The sequence below is a fragment of the Xenopus tropicalis genome, chromosome 3 (assembly GCF_000004195.4).
Source record: "Xenopus tropicalis strain Nigerian chromosome 3, UCB_Xtro_10.0, whole genome shotgun sequence".
Classification (NCBI taxonomy): Eukaryota; Metazoa; Chordata; class Amphibia; order Anura; family Pipidae; genus Xenopus; species Xenopus tropicalis.
Genome location: NC_030679.2, coordinates 135,998,308 through 136,020,302, shown reverse-complemented (window position 1 = coordinate 136,020,302; position 21,995 = coordinate 135,998,308). Strand labels below are relative to the sequence as shown.

The following is a 21,995-nucleotide window of genomic DNA, read 5'->3' as shown; positions in this document are numbered from 1 at the left end:
TTAAAATGGCAGTTTTCTATTTAGGATTACCCAATGGCACATACTACTAAAAAAGTATATTTTTATGAAAATGGTTTATTTAGATGAAGCAGGGTTTTACATATGAGCTTGTTTATGCAATATATTTTTATAAATACCTACATTGTTGTGGTATACTTTCCCTTTAACTGGCAGAACACACTTACACCTCAGAACAGACAACAAGAGGGTTATTTACAAACATGTGCTAACTTGCACAGTATGTATATATAAGAAGATAAAAGTAAGACACCTTCTAAATGCCATAGAGATGATAGGGGGGTGTTAGTAAAAAATAATATCTGGAACAGGGACCCCCAGTCTTTTTTACTTGTGAGCCACACAAGCATGAAAAATTCCATGGGGTGCCAGATAAGGGCTGTGATTGGCTATTTGGTAGACGTGTTTTGAGACAATAAAACAATTTAAGGTGGACCAAACCAAATAATATTAAATTGTGAATATGACAGACCCATATCTAGCTAAAGTTTTCTACCACACTGTCTCTTTAAATACACAAGAACAACATCCTAACCTGGCACGGCTGTTGTAAACACACAACTCTGGAAGCATGAACAGCATAAATATGTTTTTATCTTTGTCATTTCCTCTCTCTGAATTTGCCAGAGTATAAATCCCACAACTACACCTTGCGTACAATTATTCCTTACTAGCTATGGAGTCTGAATTTCACACCAGTCTTGATCGGCTGCACTCATTGCACTCAGGTAATGCCAATCTCATTACACTTATTCTGAGTAATACAGTAAAATAGATTTGGTCCCATTTTTTACATGAGCTGAGAATCATTAAGGGTGAAGACACACAGAGCTACTTAGTAGCAGCTACTTTTTCACGGATACTAAACACTAGAAAATCCCCTGCCATAGACAATACTGAGAATTGCCTCTGCTAAAACACACGTAGAGACAGTTATCAGTAAATGATCAGCATTGTCTATTTCTGTAGCCGTGACAAGTAGCTGCTTCTAGTAGCTCCGTGTGTCTTCACCCTTAGTCTTATATGTAGGTTTATTAACTTTCTTCTTAAGGGTGAAGACACACAGAGCTACTAGTAGCAGCAACTTGTCAGGTATACAAAAGTAGACAATACTGATCATTTACTGATAACTGTCTCTCTGTGTGTTTTAGCAGAGGCAATTCTCAGTATTGTCTATGGCAGGGGATTTTCTGGGGTTTAGGGCTCTGGCACACGGGGAGATTAGTCGCCCGCAGCAAAACTCCCTGTTCGCGGGCGACTAATCTCCCCGAGTTGCCTTCCCCTTGCCATCCCACCGGGGAACATGTAAGTCGCCGGCGGGATGGCAGACACGGCGGGGCGATTTCCGGAAATCGCCCCGTCGCGTCTGCCATCCCGCCGGCGACTTACATGTTTTGCCGCGGGCGACTAATCTCCCCGTGTGCCAGAGCCCTTAGCAGCAGTGACAAGTAGCTGCTACTAAGGAGCTTCATGTGTCTTCACCCTAAGGCATTGCACATTTATCTGTATTATTCTTACATAATACCTGTCATTAAACTCACTAATGAGAATACTATGGACCTGCTTTTGGGTTGTTGGATTATCTTTACAAGGCAACTCATATTAAAGCTTTGAATTTATAACCCATAGTTGAACAGTAAAGTGTCCATAAATAAAAAGTAAGGTAAAGGGTATAATCTGTTATCCCTAACATTGTGTTCCTTATATAATAACTGTGATAGGAAACAGGAAATAGCAACAGAGATAGATATGTTTCTCCCCTAGTTATGTACAGCCACTTCTGGTGGTGGTATTTCCTATGAAACTTAAGCAGGATTGTGAGTCCCATATTGATTGTCCTTTGATTGATATTGAATTGTATACATTTTCTGTACTGGGTGGTTTATTTATATACACCAGTGGTCCCCAACCTTTTTTACTCGTGAGCCACAGTCAAATGTAAAAAGGCTTGGAGAGCAACACAAGCACCATAAAAGTTCATGGAGGAGCCAAATAAGGGCTGTGATTGGCTATTAGGGGCCTCTATGCACCCTATCAGCTTACAGGGGCTTTATTTGGTAGGAAAACTTGTTTTCATTCACCCAAAAATTGCCACCAAGTCAGGAATTCAAAAATAACTCCCTGGTTTGGGGGCACTGAGAGCAACAGCCAAGGGGCTGGGGAGCAACATGTTGCCCCTGAGCCACTGGTTGGGGATCACTGATACACCCCCTTTTGAAGATTATTATTATTATATTAGTCTTGGAAAGTGCTCTCTTTTTTCATAATGTAAGTGTCAGACTGGCCTGTTGGGGGTTACCAAGACGGTTCCTGGTGGGCAGGGGAACTGCTGCCATGAAGCAAGTCTGGAAGCAGCTCCTGGTAAATTCAAGAGCTGAAATTCTGATATTTACATTGGAATTTCAGCTCTTCCAGTGCAGCGAGGACTATTGCACCACTGATGTGCCCCCCCCCCAGCCCCCTCTGTTGCAAGAAACCTTTGGGGGGCGTTTACAAGTAACAATGCAAACATTGTACATAATAACTGAAATTCAGACAAACCAACACAGTAGGTAAACAAGGCACAGTCTGCAAGGGCTTTTCTTACAATCTATAGTCAGTGATAAGTGAGGCACAATCTAGAAAACTATGTAGCTGTAGTTTATATTTGAGAAAATCCAATGTTAGTTTTATGATTGGTTGACTGATGGGGAGAAAGTGGGTCAACAGGGAGAGAAGACTGATGTTGTTATGAGAATTGGGGACTTCTTTCATAGGAGATGCTGTGTTTAAGCTAAACAGAAATGGATGATCACCTTCAGACAATAGTGCAAATTTGAACAGCTCCTGTGAGAAAAAAAAACATTTTGGTAAAACATCTTTGTTATTTGAAATGCATAGTTTTGAAGCTACTCTGGTAGGTCCTAAGGCATGTAGGCATGCAGATAAGGGTTACTAAGGAGGAACAAAGTCTAAGGCATGGGTCCCAAAGATTTTTTACTCATGAGCCACACTCAAATAATGGAAAATTCAATACCAACTTACCGGAATTTTCATTTCCTGGCTATCCATGGCAGCATTCACTCATGGGTTTACTCCACCCGCTGATAGCTGATAGGACAGAATTAAAAATAATTAGACAATCACTCCAGATACCACACCTATATATAGATCCACCCCTTCCTCTCAAGAGTGTCTTTGTATCTTAGCAATTATATTCAAAAATGGGGTGGGAAAGCGTGAATGCTGCCATGGATAGCCAGGAAATGAAAATTCCGGTAAGTTGGTATTGAATTTTCCATTTTCCCTGGCTATCCATGTCAGCATTCACTCATGGGTTAATACCATAGCAGTCAAATGGGAGGGCTTTTTTTTTTTTTTTTTTTTAAACAAGCACTTTTAATACTCCAAGAATAAATGAGCCAGAAGTCATGCTAGAGCTCCCCATTTATATAAGACCTTGTGTCATCTGCCAAGTCCTGAGGCATAGTTTGTAGAATACAGACCTCAATAGTGAAATGAAAGCTTTACATTACCTGTACCCAACTGTGCATAGCGCAAATGCGCTGCTGAGAAATAGCACCTTACACAGAGGTTTGGCTATGCTGTATAGCATTTGCACCGATCATATTCAAATACTGCAACTGTGCTGAAAATTGAAATCAAAATGTTAAATTTTTGAAATCTTCATATTGCCTGAACCAAGTTAATTGCAAAAGGTCTAACGAATATATGGAAAACTGCTTAATATTTTGGAGTTGATAGAACACAACAAAAGTCTGCATTAATATACATATGCACAAATGACTTCAGTGTTTCTGTGCCACAGGATGGTAACCAGAAAGTTTTTTTTTTTTTTTTTTAAATATTGAACTGCAAGTCAGCCCTTTAGTAACAGCATTGAGACCAAGGTTGCAGCACCAAAGCCGAAACCCACATCTACTAAACAGTCAGCCCCTTTATCTCCATATTTCCTCTGGAGCTGATCCAAACAATTGTAACCTTCTATGAACATTAAACTAGAGATGGTATGACAAAAAATAATGCTTACCTTATACTATAAAAATCATAAACATTTCAGCTAGTGATAAACTCACCCAAACTACCAGTACTGGCTTTGTATACCTTTGTACTGTAGTAAAATATAAACTGTATACCAGTGATCCCCAACCAGTGGCTCAGGGGCAACATGTTGCTCCTACCCCTTCAGATGTCACTTCCAGTGGCCTCAAAGCATGTTTTTTTTTTTTTTTTTTTGGTTTTTTTTTTTTTTTTTTTAACTTTTTTCTTTACTTAAATTTCTAGTTAGGAGCCAAGCTCTGATTGCATAAAAACCCAGTGTAATTGCCAAACAGACTTCTGTAGGCTTTCAGTCCACATAGAGGCTATCAAATAGCCAATTATAGCTCTCATTGGCACCTCCAGGAACCTTTTTTTCATGCTTGTGTTGCTCTCCACAACTTTTTTTCATTTTAATGCAGTCCATGGGTATAAAAGGTTAGGGATCCCTGCTTTATACCTAAATTGAATGTAGTGGTTACGAATAGTCTCTATCCCTGCAATGAGAATATATTGGTTAGTAATAAAGTACTGCAACAACTTGCAACTAAACCGGATTAGTAACGTAGTGGAACTTAATATCCAGGAAGAGTAGTAAAGAAAAAGTATTATCACGCATCAAAAGTGCCTATTATAGCCGGCTCTGAAAGAACACACTGCAGTATTAATCCAATGAAAGAAAACCCAGTATAAGCATTTAGTAATGCTAAAATATGCAGTTGGTGAGAGCACAAACCTAGTAATGTCCAAAGTTAGGTAAGGTTTAAAAAATTTTTTTTTTTTTTTTTCTTCTCTTTTTAATGATCTGACAATGAACTGAATATAGAATATATTCAATATCTGGTTTATTAGAGATATGTAGATATTTTATTACTATTTAACTAAAATGAAACATCTTCTAATGTGAAAACTGAAAAGTTAACTGTTATTATACACCAACTCTCCGTATCATAGGATCATTTTTCCTAACTGAAAAAGAATATTCATAAAACTTGGTGTGCAAAAAATAGTATTTTAATCAAGAGCATATTCTGTTGACATGGTCAGACTAGAGCCACACGACCAAATCTCGCACAGCAGTTCTTGGCATCCATAAAACTGTCACAAAACAATCCCCCAGGAGGCCCCATCCTGTCCTTCTAGGCCCCCCAACTGGGCACAACTGTATTCCAGTTTTGTTATGCATTCCCTATACTGCGCCATTACACCTGGCGCTTTACAGAGATGGTTCGTCTTGTATATCACCAGGAAACTAATTTCCCGAGCAACTTCAGAATTGTAAAATAGATTCCTCCAGCCTGTTGTAATGTACAGAGAACAGTACCCAAGATGAATTTATACACACAATGTTAATATCTAGAAAATTGGAGCAGTATTGTAACATCAGGACCAATGGGTTATAAGCGCCTTGGACCAAGAACCTCATTCCAACTGATTACAGTTTTGTTCTCACTGCCTAATCCATAAAACATACCCCTGTTTAAGTTTATGCCCTGTAAAGTACAGTGTACATTTGAGGTGCTATATAAATATACATACATCTGCAGTGACAATATAAATAGTTTAACCTGTGGACCTACACATGGGGAGTCTAATCAGCACTGGAGAAAAACATCAGCGGTTGCCTACAACAACCAACCAGCAAACAGATTAAAATGGTAAGCTGTAAAGCAAAGATTTGATTGGTCCTCATATGCAACCCTAGTGGCAATGCCCAACTCCAGTGCCCACAAACACCCCCCTATATTTCACTTAAGCAGAGGCTATGGATAATAATAAAAACTTACCAAGAAACATGGTATCAACATTTAGATATAGAAACACAGCAATACTACAATGTAGTGAGAAAGATTACTAGATTATCTAGAAATGGCTAATGATGCCCAGTATACCCAACAGATATAGCCTTACAATGCTACTTATAGTATTACCCATACTATAATGGAAATAGCCTAGCTTTATTGTAGTACTTACCGTGCATTGATGCCGTAGCCTTACCCTGAACAGGGCAGAGACAACAAGTTACCCTGAACCCTGAATCAGATACATAGTATCTTGCCTGAATTAATACATAGAACCTAGCAGAGGCATAAAACTGCCTTTAACCAGTATTTGTGCAGTAATATACGGAAGTATAGTAATTTATCTACCTAGGAACAGAAATTTATAAAACATTAGCGCTAGAGTAACGTTTACCTACAGTAACAGTATTAAATAGCAGAGGAGCAGTCATGCTAACTTACCATAATACTAATAAAATGAATACAGCAATCAGGTTTCCTGAGCAATAATACAGCATTAATATCCTGAAAATAGATATAGCATGGTGATGCTAGCTTGCAACAACACAAAAATAATGAGAATACTAAATATAGTATCACCAAGTTATAATAATAATAATAAAAATGTTAATATACTGCAAAAAGCAGAATTTGGTAATTTCGCTGGCTCCCTTTAAAACATACAGTATTAATACACTGTGATAGTAGAAACATAACGAGCAGAGCCAGGCGGATCAACTTTAATATGGAAACATGTTGTAATTAATTTTCTGTATTGGATATAGCTGAATGTGGCATAGTAATGCTACTTGCAATACTACATACCGAGCATAGGAGAACCACTGCTTCGTAACTCTTTCACAGCCACCATGTTAATTCATTAAATATAACAAAGGCTTATAATTTTGACCTGCAAAAATAGATTAATATATGACATTGCAGAAGTACAGCCTAGTAATATTAACTATCATGAATATAGCAAATAATTCTGAACTTTTATTTGCAGTGATGTAGTATTAATCCACTGAACACCGCATAATATATAAATTTGCCATAGCATAGTATTAATATCCTAAAAATAATGGATACTTGCAATACTACAGTATTAATATGCCAAACAACACAGTGGATACATAGCTCAGTATGTTAACTAGCAATAACAGTATTAATATACTGAACAAAGCAACAACATAGTACAGAATGTACATTTACAACACCACAGTGTTAGTATACTAAACATAACAAAGGCATGGCATAGAGCAGACTACGAAAATAGTCATATGCTAGTAAAATTCATTTTAGTAGACAGTCCTTAGCAGGATGTTTTTTTTTTTTTGTTTGTTTTTTTTTTTGTTTGTTTTTTAAATTTGCGTGTAAGATTCAACTACCAGAAATAGTAGGTGTTACCAACAGCAAATGCGAGTCTGGCCACAGACTAATAAGAACAGTCACACAGTCAGTAGTACAGCAGAAGGTTTGACCTTTCCAATCCCACAGACTTCAGGTGGATGCAATGAAGCCATAGCTAGCTGAGCTAATCAGGCTATTAGAAGCTTTTTTCTTTGAGGGGAATGGCATAAACATAACTTACCTGATTCCCCAATCCTTGCTCTCTTTTCTACCATTGCACTTACCAAAAGGCTTACCTACAACCTTAGTTTGGCAGCATTTTAGGGCTTTGCATTTGCAAGGATCACCGGCCAGAAAGAAAATCAGCAAAACTGCTGATGAGAAAAAAGCAAATAAAAGACAAATAAAAGGTAAGGAAAACAAGATGCCAGTGATCTGCCCTGTAACAACCCTTTTAAAAAGGGAAGTAGTAATTGCCACTGCTACCTGCCCCGCCATAATGCTGTAGGCATACATGGTATCTCAATGCAAGTGGTCACTTTTAGTCCCCAGCTGCCTAACAGGGACAGCCAGGATAGCAAGTGTGTCACTGTGCATACCTCCATGGCTCTTCAGAGAAAGAGAGGCTGAACTTTCCCTGGTTTGGGTACCATACACTGGGACCAGGTAAGCCTAAAAGAAAAATTCTAACCTGAAAACAGGCATGCCCCATCAGCTTCAGAGGACAGAAAAAAGACACTCTTGAGAGGAAGGGGTGGATCTATATATAGGTGTGGTATCTGGAGTGATTGTCTAATTATTTTTAATTCTGTCCTATCAGCTATCAGCGGGTGGAGTAAACCCATGAGTGAATGCTGACATGGATAGCCAGGGAAATAAAAATTGTAGGGAGCAATATGAAAAAGGTCCCAGTTTGCAGGAGGCTCTATTTGGAGTAAAACCTGTGTAATTGTGCCTCATAATCTTGCCTCCAAGTCAGAAATATAAACATGAGAATCTGCTTTAAAGCAACATCAAAGGGGGTGTTGAGCAATATGTTACCTAAGAGCTACTGGTTGGGGGTCACTAGGAAGGCAAAAGGTGGTTGGTTTGGGGGGTATCTGGAGATAAGGTTTGAAATTGAAGAGGATATAACAGAGAGGCAGTTAGACCCTTCAGATATAAGGGCTCTGGCACACGGGGAGATTAGTCGCCTACAACAAATTTCCCTGTTCGCGGGCGACTAATCTCCCCGAGTTGCCATCAGTTTCCATCCCACCGGCGAACATGTAAGTCGCCGGTGGGATGGCACACGCAGCGGCGCGATTTCGGCAAATCGCCGAAAATGCCTCGCAAGGCAACTTTGGCGTTTTGCTGAAATCGCCTGCGCAGCGTGTACCATCCCACTGGCGACTTACATGTTTGCCGGTGGGATGGTAGTTTGGGGAGATTAGTCGCCCGTGCCAAGGGAGTTTTGTTGCGGGCAACTAATCTCCCCGTGTGCCAGAGCCCTAACACATGAGAAATGATTAGGACAAGGGATATAGATTTAAGCATCGTTATTATAAAGCCAAAGGAGCTGATAAAGTGACCAAGTAATAAAGTATATAGTGAGAAGCACAGTGGTCAAAGGGCAGAAAGTATTTAAATTGCAAACGTGCTCATAGTTTCACTGGGAGCAATTTAACATCTTTTTTAGGGTATATTTACCCTTTGAAATGCATATCCTACTAAAATGTTCAATTTTATTTGCCTTTCAGTGAAAGAGTGGTATTCTTCCAGGCAGAAACCATTGGTGGGTACCTACTGCCTGCTGGCACTTGCTTACATACTTATCCTGGCTCTCTTCATAACAGTAATAACCAGAAGTAAGTGATACCCCCCATTAGGGATACAGGACAATGGGACTGATTTACAAACATATCTGTTAAATGGGTAATAGCAAGTGTAGGGATCCACAGTTAAATCCCTTACTGGCTTGGGAAATCCCCTTTTGTATTGGGAAACCCTACTGGTTTATTTCCTTCTACTTTCTATAGGAAGTGTTGGTAACTGCAAACTGGACACCTGGGCTGGATGTGTTCCTGATTGGCCTGAATGGGTGGTGACAATTTCTTGTTATAGTTTAATATCTGACTGGAAGCTTCTTTTCTTTGGCCTCCACCTGTGGAACAGGATGGTACTGGGGAGCCTGGGATTTAGTCCCAAGTAAAGGAAAGGCCCCAAGGGAGGTAGGCCATTGAGAAGGCCCCATGGATGAAGTATTAGATAGTGGTAGGTGTTCTATAATAATTGATATAATTGGGGTTCTATAATAATACAGCAAAACTGAAGTCTGTGATCTCAAAAGGGCCTGCCAAACGACAAAGCGAATGAATAAAAGACTCATCCAAATCTGAAAATCCCCTTCAGTCTCAACATGTTTTGCGCTAAAAAAAGATGGAGAATTTTAGATTTGAGAATGCAAAGGGGGCAACGCTGGATTTTTGAATGTGGCACAAAGTTCCCTTATGGGTTTAAGAATTGGCACGTTTTTTAAAGAAATAAAGGGAAAATGTTTAATTCTTTGATAATATAATTACAAATTCTTACTTTGGTTAAGAACTCTTGGGGGCTCATTTAGAAATTTCATGCAGAGCAGAATTATTTGCACAGGAAACATATTTGCCCATGTTTATATATATATAAATATTATGTGTGCAATCATAATAGCAAATTTTTATTTGCAATGCAATGCGAACCCTACCTGATCCGGCTTCTTCCCTCTGTTTATAAACTCAACTCGACCCACAATGATGTCACAACAGGGGCGGGGCATGTTGGGAGCACGCCTATATATTAGAGAGCCAGAAGAGGAATCCGGCAGTGTTAGGTCGCGGGCGGGGAGGGTGAGCAGAAGAGCTCAACCCAGACCCACCCACAACCCGCAATTGATGTGCCGAGGTTGGCCCGAATGCACCGACCCGCACATCACTACCACCTACTTTGCTTTCTGAGCTCTCCTTTTCTCTCTGACTATGATAAACTCAAAAGAGGCGCCCGCTGGGCATGCTCACTGCTTAATTAAAACCAATCAGGCATGCCCAGTAGGCATCTCTTTTAAATTCATAGTCGGAGAGAGAAGGAGGGCTCAGAAAGCAAAAGGGGCAGAGCTTCACGCTAAACAAGGAAGTCAGTTAAAAAGTTGCAGTTCAGCTGCTTGTAATAAAGAAACAAAATAAATCTGGATGCAGGGAGAAAGGTGTGTTATTCTGGGGGTGGTACTGAGTAATTTTAACGATTTTTTAAAAAAAAAATCCAGTAGATACAATGGGCCTGATTCACTAAAGGGCGATAAAACGTGCGCTATTCTTATTGTGCGCTAAAATTTTTACCGCCGCTTAATTTTGGCGATTTTTCGCACGATTCACTATAAGCATACTCGCGCTTTTTTACGCGCGATATTGCAAACGTTATTTAACTCGCGAAAGACTATTTCAATGCGGTATTTGCCTGTACATGCGCTAAATTACGTGAATAATCGCCGAATATGAATGGTAGCATAGAAATAGTGTATAAAAATTGTCGAAGCATATAAATGGTGTATATAAATATTAGCCACATATAAATGGTAGCATATAAATGGTAGCATATAAATAGTAGATGCTTATAAATAGTAGCCACTAGTGATGAGCAAATGTGTTTTGGTTTCTTTAGTGAAAAATTAGCAAATCTTTCGAAAGATCCCCGAAACGGCAAAAATGTTGTGCGGGCAAAAAAATTGTTGCTGTGACTATTATTTTTTGACACTTGTATCAATTTTTGGATGTGCGGTGAATTTTTGTGTGGCGAATTTTTTCATGCGTTTTGCCATTGGCGGATTGTTTTGTGAAACGCATGAAAAAATACACCGCAAAAAAATTCAACGCACGTCCAAAAATTCGCTGCGAATCCATGCCTGGCGAAACATTTCATCACTTGTAGCCAAATATAAATAGTTGCGCAAATGAACGCACGCCATGTTGCCATACACGCCAATACTTGCGGAAAATTACTGTATTAAAAATTTCGCTGCAAACTGGCGGCTGCGTCACTCTAGGGGAAACACAGACTTGAATAAATAACACTGTAAGTCCATATTTTATTGCAAAAAATCATTTACTGTACTTTTGTATAATTTTTCGCCTGCCTGTAGTAGGTGTTAATTTTCGTATAGCCGAATGCGATATTTAGCGCGCAAAAGTTATAGTGAATCGTGCGATCGTTTTCTTTTCAGCGCGGAAATTAACGCAAAACGGTAAAACTAGTGTGAGAAATACCCCATGCGAAAATGGCGATTTTTCGCACGCGATAATACTATGGTGAATCGCGCGCAAGTTATTTTGCGTTTTTTAACGCGAAAAAGCGTGCGATAATTTTTATCGCCCTTTAGTGAATCAGGCCCGATGGTTCATGTTAAAAAAAAAATGGAAGGTGCCAATTTTTTTCATTTGGTGATTTAGCTAATGCAAAGTAGGGCTCGGATTTTGTTATAGAGGATACAGTATCCAGCAAAAGTTGAAAGGGGACAAAAAGGATTTGGTGCATCCCTATCATCTTGTATTTAACAAATGTCCTGCCATTAATTATATTTTGAAAACAAACTTCCTTTTTTAAATCCAAATAGGCACATCTGGATCTTCTTCAGCAGACAGCAATGACCTCAAGAATTATGGTAGGAAGGAGTTTATTATTAACCTAGTAATCAAATTAAACTTGGTCTCTCTTATCTGCAGTCTCCTGGACTCCTGCAGGTTCCTAGCATTGGCGAATGGCAACAGAGAGTAATATTGGGTGTTTTGGTCCCTCGTATTTGTGCAACTACAAACATGATACAAGTGTTCTGAAGGAGCAGGTTCTAAAGTGCTAAGGAGTACAAGAGAGAACCCCTTAGTGCTCAGACAATACTACACTTTGCACCAAGTGGCAGGTTGAAAATATGGCATGAAGAGTAGAGTGGCCTTCAGAAGGCAGAGGCCAACCATGTTCTTACTGCAGTGATCCCCAACCGGTGGGTCATGTTCCTTACCAACCCCTTGGATGTTGCACCCAGTGGCCTCAAAGTAGGTTCTTATTTTTTAATTCCTGCCTTGGGGGCAAGTTTTGGAGGCATAAAGACCATGTGTACTGCCAAACAGAATCTCCTGTTGGCTGCCAGTTCATATAGGGGCTACCAAATAGCCAATCACAGCCCTTATTTTGCACCCCGGGTTCTTTTTATTCTTGTGTTGTTCCCCAACTCTTTTTCCATTTGAATGTGGCTCACAGGTATAAAAAGGTTGGGGGCTCCTGTCCAAATAAATGCAGTCAGCATTGTCTTTATTGGGGTAGTTGTAGGTTTCTGTGCTCAGAAATAAAGCAATTCCAAAAGACCAGAAGGCAGTGCGCAAAGTGTAAGCAAATGAACAGTTGCAGCCTTTTGCACATTGCACACTGCCTTCTGATAGATAAATGACCCCACAAATGCTGGGCGACGGTTGGCATTTTGAGCCAAATGATCTCTATGGCAGTCTGAGGAAGGCTGTGGGTTTGGTGTATGGCATGAGAACACAATCTGTCTTAAAATTGTGAGAAACTCTTGAACTTTTGGACAGAGGTTGGGATTGAATATTAGGAAGAGGCTGCAATTGGTCATTTTTTTGCACTTTGCCCACTGAATGGGGCATTAGGTTAATGTCTGCTGGCTACTGAGCTCTATTTTGTCTGCCCATAGGCAGGTAGTAAGGGCAGGGTTTGGCTGTGTCTCCAAGGCTTAGGGAAACTTACCTGTGCAAAGTTAGGTGTGGCTAATAGCCATCGTAATAGTAACCATCCCGGGTTGGACTGGGGGGTGAAGGGCCCACCGGGGCTCCCGCCCCAGGGGCCCTGCAGGTGTCCCCTAACCCCCCCGCAGGTGCCCCCCTAACACCCCTCGCAGGGCCCCCCACCCGACGTCCTACCCCAAGCACGTAAATGTAACATTCCAGGGGAGGAGCGGTCAGGCAGGGGGAGCGCCGCAAGAGTCGGGTCTGGGCCGCCGGGACCCACTAGAGCCGGGGCCCACCGGGATTTTTCCTGGTGTCCCGGCAGCCCAGTCCGACCCTGTAACCATCACAGATTTCTTCAAATCATTCCAGAACCAACTAATTACTCTTAGGAGAAATGTGTAAATGTGCTTACGGACCTTTATTACTATGTCCATATGTCCATTCTAGGGATGCACTGAATCCAGGATTTGGTTGGGGATTCGGCCAAGATTTAGCCTTTTTCAGCAGGATTTGGCCAAACTGTTTTGTCCACAAATTCAATTCTGTCTGGGACTGGGGTCTTTGTGATCCAGGCAGGATTCTTTTCCATGATCATCGCTCCTCCACTTCCCTACCCAATATACAGGGCACCAACAACAGGCGTATGCCATCCCCAATCTGATGGAAAAATCAAACCTGCCCAATAGAGATCGGGCCGATTTCAGGTGCCTATTCCCACCATTTTAATTTGATTGTTTGCCCTGATATCGCTCCCACATATATGGGCATATTGGTAGAAGACCCACTTGCTTTTGTTCTATGTAGCAGCTGACTGAGAACACAGGATCTGGAATTGGTGTTGGTGTGAGATGGCTCTGTAGCTCTTGGTCCTCTTATAGTTGGTTTGATTTTCTTGCTTCCTTTCTCAGACAACCCACTTTATATTTCCTCAGCGCCCCAAGGTCGCCCTCATTGGTCGCCCCCCCCGCGAGTGACCATTGCTCCGTACGGGAGCAAAATGTAAAAATCTTGTTGTGGCGGGGCAGCATGCTGCCCCTAAATTTGTGCCGCCCTAGGCTCGGGCCTTCATGGCCTCTCCACAAATCCGGGCCTATATAACCCTGCAAATATACAGCAATTTCATCAGTATTCTGAGTATTAATGCATTTTTATAAATCCACCCATGTACATACATTTAGCTCCCGGCACCCTCTATGGAACATATGCTAACTGTGAGCCCTTGTTTAGCACCCCTAGACTGATATACATATCAAAACCAATATATTGGCACTTTCTCTGGCCCACTCCGTGAAACTTTGTTTTAGAACAATGTATACAGAAAGAAAAACATAGACTAATAGTAATGTTAATGTTACTTAGTGAAAAGTCCAAGTGTTTCCTGAAACTTTGTAAATGATGTCCTATTTGTACGTTAATGACTGCTTTTCTTTCTCTTCTCACTAAAGACTCCTGCACTGATTTAGACACTAAACGTCAGAACAGTTCATACATTTTTGGTCGTTAATGCAATTAACCTATTATATTAGCTATAGAATAATATATTTTGACATCAAACAGTATCCGGCCCATTGCACTCCAGTCAAAAGCCCTCTCTGGTGTCCATATCCAACACTTTAGCTTCTATGTCATGCAATTTCTTCTCATCCCCACTTGAAAGCTTTAGGAATTTGTAGGATAAATCTATGATTTTTGCACTTCCATTCATCAGTGTACTACTGGCATTACAAAAGTTTAAGAAGCTGGTAATTAAGGTGTGGTAAAACCCCAACACTGTTCCCACTGGGAATACAAAGAGGAAAATGGTTTAAAGAATATAGATTCCCTATGTGTGACAACAAGCAAAGCTGTATAAACATATATACACAGGCTCAACTATACTGAACTATTTGGAATATGTTCATTCATGGTATTCAGGGTCGGACTGGGGGGTGCACGGCCCACCAGGGCTACCGTCCCAGGGGCACCACATGCCCCCCGCTGCGGGCCCTCGCTACCCGACGTCCTCCCTTGAGTATAAAACTACTTTCAATGCATCAGGGGAGGGACACCGGCGGCCGGGGGACCGGCGAAAGGATCGGGTCTGGCTGCCGGGGCCCACCAGGTTTTTTTCCGGTGCCCCAATGGCCCAGTCCGACCCTGTTGGTATCTGTAAGAAACAAAAGTGCACATATGGACATTATAAAAAACAATTCCAGCTTTCATAAAGACCTTAAGTTGCAAGGAATCGAATATCCATATCCACTACTCCTCTCTTTTACGTTTTAACGTTTTATTGTTTTTGATCAGAACCTTCCTGTTTAGTTGCTGATTTCAGAATTTGTTTTATTTTACTATAAGTGCCTTGCTAGATTTATGTTGAGTCAACAAAACACTGATCTGTACTAGTAATCCTTTTACACATAAGAAATTGCCTTTTGGGCAGACCATTGGTGACCCCTGGTGGACAAAAAGAGAAATACAGTAAAAAGTTATATTGTCAAAGGTTTAGTATATAAATCAGTGTAAAATGCAGTATTCTTGATAGACACCTTATATCCAGATAGTAATACATGTATTACTTCATTACAGGAATACTGTCATGGGAAAACTTTTTTTTTTTTTAAACCCATCAGTTAATAGAGCTTCTCCAGGAGAATCCTGCATTGTAATCTGTTTTTCCCATGGGGCTAGCCATATTCTTCATTTCCCAGGGTGCCACAGCCATGTGACCTGTGCTCTGATAAACGTCAGTCACACTTTACTGCTGCGCTGCAAGTTGGAGTGATATCCCCCCCTCCCAGCAGCCGATCAGCAGAACAATGGGAAGGGAGCAAGATAGCAGCTCCCAGTAGGTATCAGAATAGCACTCAATAGTAAGAAATCCAAGTCCGGCTTGGGACTCCTCCAGTTACATGGGAGTAGGAGAAACAATAGGTTAGCTGAAAGCAGTTCTAATGTGTAGCGCTGGCTCCTTCTGAAAGCTCAGACTCAGGCACACTTTACTGCTGCGCTGCAAGTTGGAGTGATATCCCCCCCCTCCCCCCCAGCAGCCGATCAGCAGAACAATGGGAAGGGAGCAAGATAGCAGCTCCCAGTAGGTATCAGAATAGCACTCAATAGTAAGAAATCCAAGTCCGGCTTGGGACTCCTCCAGTTACATGGGAGTAGGAGAAACAATAGGTTAGCTGAAAGCAGTTCTAATGTGTAGCGCTGGCTCCTTCTGAAAGCTCAGACTCAGGCACACTTTACTGCTGCGCTGCAAGTTGGAGTGATATCCCCCCCTCACCCCCAGCAGCCTATCAGCAGAACAATGGGAAGGGAGCAAGATAGCAGCTCCCAGTAGGTATCTGCCAGCCAAGGCCTGGATACACTAAGGGTCGGACTGGAGGGCGTGGGGCCCACCAGGGCCCCCATGCACCCAATAGGGTCCCCCGCCAGTCGCCTAACCCCCCTCCCCTGAGTGTGCATACAAAATGCATAGCTATGAGCGCTTGGGGGAGAGCTATTACTGGCCCCGGGGAGCGCCGGTGACTGGTGTAGATTGGGCCTGGGCCAGCCCAGGATACACTGCAACCTAAAGGTCTTAATGAAAAGTAGAACTTAAAGTAGAAGGAAAAGGTTAATGACTAGGGGAGTGTCAAATGTTCAGCCCCTCCTCCCCATTATTTATCACTTACCTGATTCTGTAGAATCTGATCCGAAGTGATCTTCTTCCTGTTCTACCCTCTTTCCTATGGGCGGTGCCTAACAACTGGTAACCCCACCTAGTCATTAACCCTTTCCTTCTCCTTTAAATTGTTATGTATAATATCCATATTTAAACTTTTGTTTCTCACAGATACCAATCCCAGTTGGAAGATTTAAAGAAAGTTACACAAGTAAAGGTAACACACTACTGGGTCAATATAGTTATATAATAAGGACTAACATCGACCTTTAGTCACTATGTAAAGACTATTCACTGCTGATTTTTTCCCCCACCCCTTATTAAATGGTGGGAGGAGCTTAATATCCCTATTTATTTTTACATCAAGGAGGGTGGAGAGAATTTTTTACAGATTCTGTGTGAAATTCCAAACATTTTCACAAATCAGTGCTAGAATTTCACCATACATTTTGTTTTGCCAAAACCCCCCAATTTTTCCACAGTTTTTTTGCAAATTTTTCAAATGGTTATTCTCTTTTGTTCACAAATGAGTATTAGAAAGAGAGAGGTGGTACTGGTACTGAGATTTGCATTCTATACTGAGATATAATGGTGAATTTTTGTTTAGCTTATTAGTTACAGTTGTATCTCAGTGGGTGAGTATTCTGGGCTCTGCCAAAAGCCACTTATTTAATTACATTTGAGAAACTTTGTATCTTTTTTGTTGTTCAGTGCAGGAGATCAAAGGGAAATGAGAATCCGGGACTGGGGACTGAGCTGTAAAAATCATGACTGTTTCACAAAAATATGGACAGTTGGGAGTTATGACTTCACGGGGGTGTCCGGGGCCCAGATTTGTGGCAAGGCACAAAGGCAGGGGCCCCCTCACCCTAGTTATGGGCTCTTCCACTGCTGACTGCCTCCCCCACACACCCTGTTATATCTTGTGTTTGTATTCCTCTACTCTGTGTTGTGTGAGATTATGACGTGTTAGAAATATTAATCATAATAATAATGAGGATGATGATGATAATAATAATAATAACACCATTATTTATAATGCAGAGGCATTGATAATTATAAAGTTATAAGATGTATATTTTATCCATTACAGTTGCTCAGCTCGCTTCCAAAGTGAATGCAATGGAGGCAAAAAGTAAGTATGATGCCAAGCCTGCAGTATAGTAATATAGTAACACAGGGGACAGAAAATGCAGTACAATTCAGCACTATGTAATGAGATTCTATTGGGGTTACATAATAAAAGGTGCAAAGTTTGCTACAGTTCTACTTGTCTATAGCAGCCAATCAACAGATACCATTTACTGGTCATGTGTTTAAAACCAAACATCTTACTGGTTGCTATGAGTTACACTGCAAGAAAAATGTCATAGACCTCTTAAAACGACTACAGGAAGACAAAGCCATTGATTGGGCCATGTATCATCACCTCTACCCTGGGGAACCCCTCCATGTATATACAGACTCCCTAAGGCACACAAGGAAGGGGCCCCTCTCAGACCAATTGTCAGTAGCATTAACACTCTGTGACCTACAATGTGGCAAAATATCTACCCAACATCCCTTTGGTTGGAAATACAGAGCATCACATCCAGAACTCTCCAGGATTTTACAAACAAAATTCAATGGTTGGTACTGGGCACAGAAGAAACCATGGTGTCCTATGATGCTACAGCCATTTTTACATGCATTTCCATCGCAGAGGCAGTTGAAACAGTGAGAAACCGGTTGCTAAAAGACAACATCTTTGGCAACAGAACAAAGCTTAACCCAGAGTACGTATTTTCCTTACTAGACCTATGTCAAAGAACCCCCTTTTTCAAGTATATGTTCTACAGGCAGAAGCATGGCTAAACCATGGGATCACCAGTTTTGCCCATTGTGTTGAACCTTTACATGGAGAAAGTGGAAAGAAAGGCCCTGGATAGCTTCAAAGGCATCACTCCCAGTCATTGGTTCCGATACAGGGATGATACCTGGGTTAAAATACACACACAAGAGGTACTGACTTTCACTGAACACATCAACACAGTGGACCACAACATCACATTTAGACAGGAAGATGTGCACAATAACACACTGGCTTTTTTGACTGCTTGGTAAGAGTCAGAGGGGGTGGAAAGCTGGAAATAGAGGTCTAGCGGAAACCAACCCACACAGACCAGTACCTGCTGTTTGATTCCCATCATCCGCTAGATCACAAACTGGAACCTACATCACAGAGCAGGCAAGAGCCCCACCAGCACACCAGGCCATGATGTCATGGGTTGGGGAAAGGGTGGGGCTGTGACATCATCAGGTGGGACTATGATGATATGAATTTTGACCCAGACAGCCCTTCTGAAAACCAGGTTGTCCAGGTCAAAAACAGACAGGTGGCAACCCTATTATAGATACTGTATATCAGTGATCCCCAACCAATGCATGTTGCTCCCCAACCCCTTGGATGTTGCTCTCAGTGCCCCCAAACCAGGGAGTTATTTTTGAATTCCTGACTTGGGGGCAAGTTTAGGTTGAATAAAAACAAGATTTCCTACCAAATAAAGCCCCCTGTAAGCTGATAGTGTGCATAGAGGCCCCTAATAGCCAATCACAGCCCTTATTTGGCACATACATGAACTTTTATGGTGCTTGTGTTGCTCCCCAAGTCTTTTTATATTTGACTGTGGCTCATGAGTAAGGTTGGGGATCCCTGCTGTATATATATAAATAGTATACTTTTGGCTGGGCAAATAACAATATATACTTTGTACCTGTTTCCCCATTCAGAAGAGGCCTGTGATTCTGCCTGGATACAGTTTGAAGACAGTTGTTATTACATTACCACAAAGAAGACAAACTGGCAGAAAGCCCGCTCTTTCTGTGTGCAGGAGGGAGGCGACCTGGTTGTTGTTAATAGTGAAAAAGAACAGGTGAGGGTTTTACCCTTGTTTTGTTTTTTTACATCCTCCGCTGATTCATTCACAGATTCTTTGTGTATTGTTCATCGTTACAATTGATCCATGCTGCTCAACTCCAGTCATCACCATCCACCCAAATCATGTTCTATTGAACCTTCCCCGCTGACTTTGGGTCACTTTTCTCTTATAGAAGTTTCTAAAAGAAAAATCCGGTGTAAGCAACCTCAAGCGTTTCTGGATCGGACTCAGTGATATAGAAGAAGAAGGTACTTGGACATGGGTAGATGGCACCGACTACAGTACATCATATCAGTAAGTGTTTCTCCAATATTGGATAGGAGTCTCCCTGTTCTATGTATTTGTAAATGATTCCTTTCATATTCTCCTATTGCAGCTTTCCCTTTGCCTTTATTGTTCTCTCCTGTGCTACTTCTTTATTCTTTTCTTCACTGTTCTGCTCAGTCTTGATCCTGGCAATAAAGCCCTTTCTTTTTTTCATTTTTTAAAGCAGAAAGGTGTAATCATTTGATTATCTGTACCAGGCCTGGACACAACCTGCAGTTTCTAGCAAATGTCAGAAAGAGTACTACAAGATGCCATAATCACTATTTATCAGGCCTGTAGGGACTATTTGGGTCTCTGTGTATTTGACTTTTTTGAATTTCTGAAGGGCCTTTCCTGATACCCAGGGCCAGATATTCTATTCTTTAAAAAAATGTGTGGGCCCAGGGTACTACTGCAGGACAACAACATCACCAACAACCCCATTGATTCTTCCAAGCTGGGGCAATGAGCTGCCCTCGTTCACTAATCCTGCCTGCCTTACACCCCCTGGGTGTTCTATAACAGGGTCTGACTACCAATAGCTATTCCTCATTATTGTTATTTCATCTGGTTTTCCAAAATACCGTATGGTCATCCCCATTCACACAAAGGCCTTACCAGGGTTGGACTGGAGGGTGCAGGGCCCTGCAGGTGCCACAGCCGCGTCCCCTAACCCCCCCCAGGGGCCCCCCTAACCCCCCCAGAGGCCCCCCTAACCCCCCCACAGGGCCCCCGTCTGACGTCCTCCCCAAGCGCGTATAAATTGAACGCGTCGGGGAGGAACAGTCAGTAGCGGGGAGCGCCGGCAAAGGTCGGACCGGGCTGCTGGGGCCCACTAGGGCCGGGGCCCACCGGGATTTTTCCCGGTGTCCCGGCGGCCCAGTCCGACCCTGGGCCTTACCACAACAGACCACAACTGTGAAGGACTTTTACCACCATTGGTTCCTTGGTCCCCTTCTATTCTTTCTTTGTGTTACAGAAACTTCCCTACCATCTGTCCCTAGGTCTCCTTCTATCTCTTGTGTGATATATATATATGTAACTAAGTACAGGCCTGGTTTTATATGAAAGTTTCCATGATCTTGGACCAATATTCTTCAGGCTGTTGACCCCTGCCTTCTCCAACCAAAAGCCAACCAAGCTAACTAGGGCAGGGGACATCCCAAAAAATCCTAGCGCTTAGGAGAAAAACATCTCCCTCAGGCAACGATCATTCCTATCTCATACAGTATCTTGTTACCTCTACCTTTAGTATTGGGAAAAGTTCTTAACATTGTAAGCTCTTTTGGGCAGGGCCCTCTTCACCTCTTGTATCGGTTATTGATTGCTTTATATGTTACTCTGTATGTCCAATGTATGAAACCCACTTATTGTACAGCGCTGCGGAATATGTTGGCGCTTTATAAATAAATGTTAATAATAATAATAATAGTAATAATAATAACATGAAATTTCCCATTGGATCAGAGAAAGATTCACTCAACTTTGCCAATATACTCCTCTACATGTACTGGTCACTGAACGGTTCAAATGTTACCCTTGTTACACCATACACCTATGTTAGTAACATAGAATAATGCTGTCAGGAAGTGACCATTATACCATAACGTTCCAGTAAACTGTGGCCATAGTTACATCTACTAAAGCCTAACACTAGTAAATGCTAATGTGGACTTTGCCTCTGGTTCTAGCGAGTACCTGTCGGGTTCTGCAGTGGAACATTTTCTTATGTTTTCTTCCTTTTACAGGTTCTGGAAAAAAGGTGAACCAAACGATCATCTTACAAATGAAGACTGCGCTCACCTGTGGAACCCCACGGGGGAATGGAACGATGTGCACTGCACCTTTCAGGAGCCTTATGCCATTTGTGAGAAAAAAGTGAAAACTTAATTCTATGCAGATTTGTTTTTTTCTAATATGTAGCCCCCAAACAGATAACCTTTGTAAGAGAAGATACTTGCCATTTTTATATCGGGACCAAACCCTCTTGCTTCTGTAAGAAACATAAATAAATAAAAAAAATGATTGTTACATAGTTACATAGTTACATAGGGTTGAAAAAAGACCAGTGTCCATCAAGTTCAACCCATCCGAGTAAACCCAGCACACCTAACCCACACCTACCAATCTATACACTCACATACATAAACTATAAATACAACCACTAGTACTAACTGTAGATATTAGTATCACA

General features: G+C 41.5%; 1 protein-coding gene across 1 annotated transcript; it reads left to right on the top strand.

Annotated features, from left to right (window-relative positions):
- Positions 1-648: 648 nt before the first annotated feature.
- Positions 649-21,873, top strand: clec4e (C-type lectin domain family 4 member E). Its single transcript, XM_004916978.4, has 7 exons — positions 649-746; positions 8,927-9,034; positions 11,812-11,859; positions 17,671-17,712; positions 19,347-19,489; positions 19,668-19,789; positions 21,550-21,873. Exons 1-7 carry the CDS (start codon positions 695-697, stop codon positions 21,689-21,691), a joined length of 657 nt encoding a protein of 218 aa, XP_004917035.1. The 5' UTR covers positions 649-694; the 3' UTR covers positions 21,692-21,873.
- The last annotated feature ends 122 nt before the right edge of the window (positions 21,874-21,995 follow it).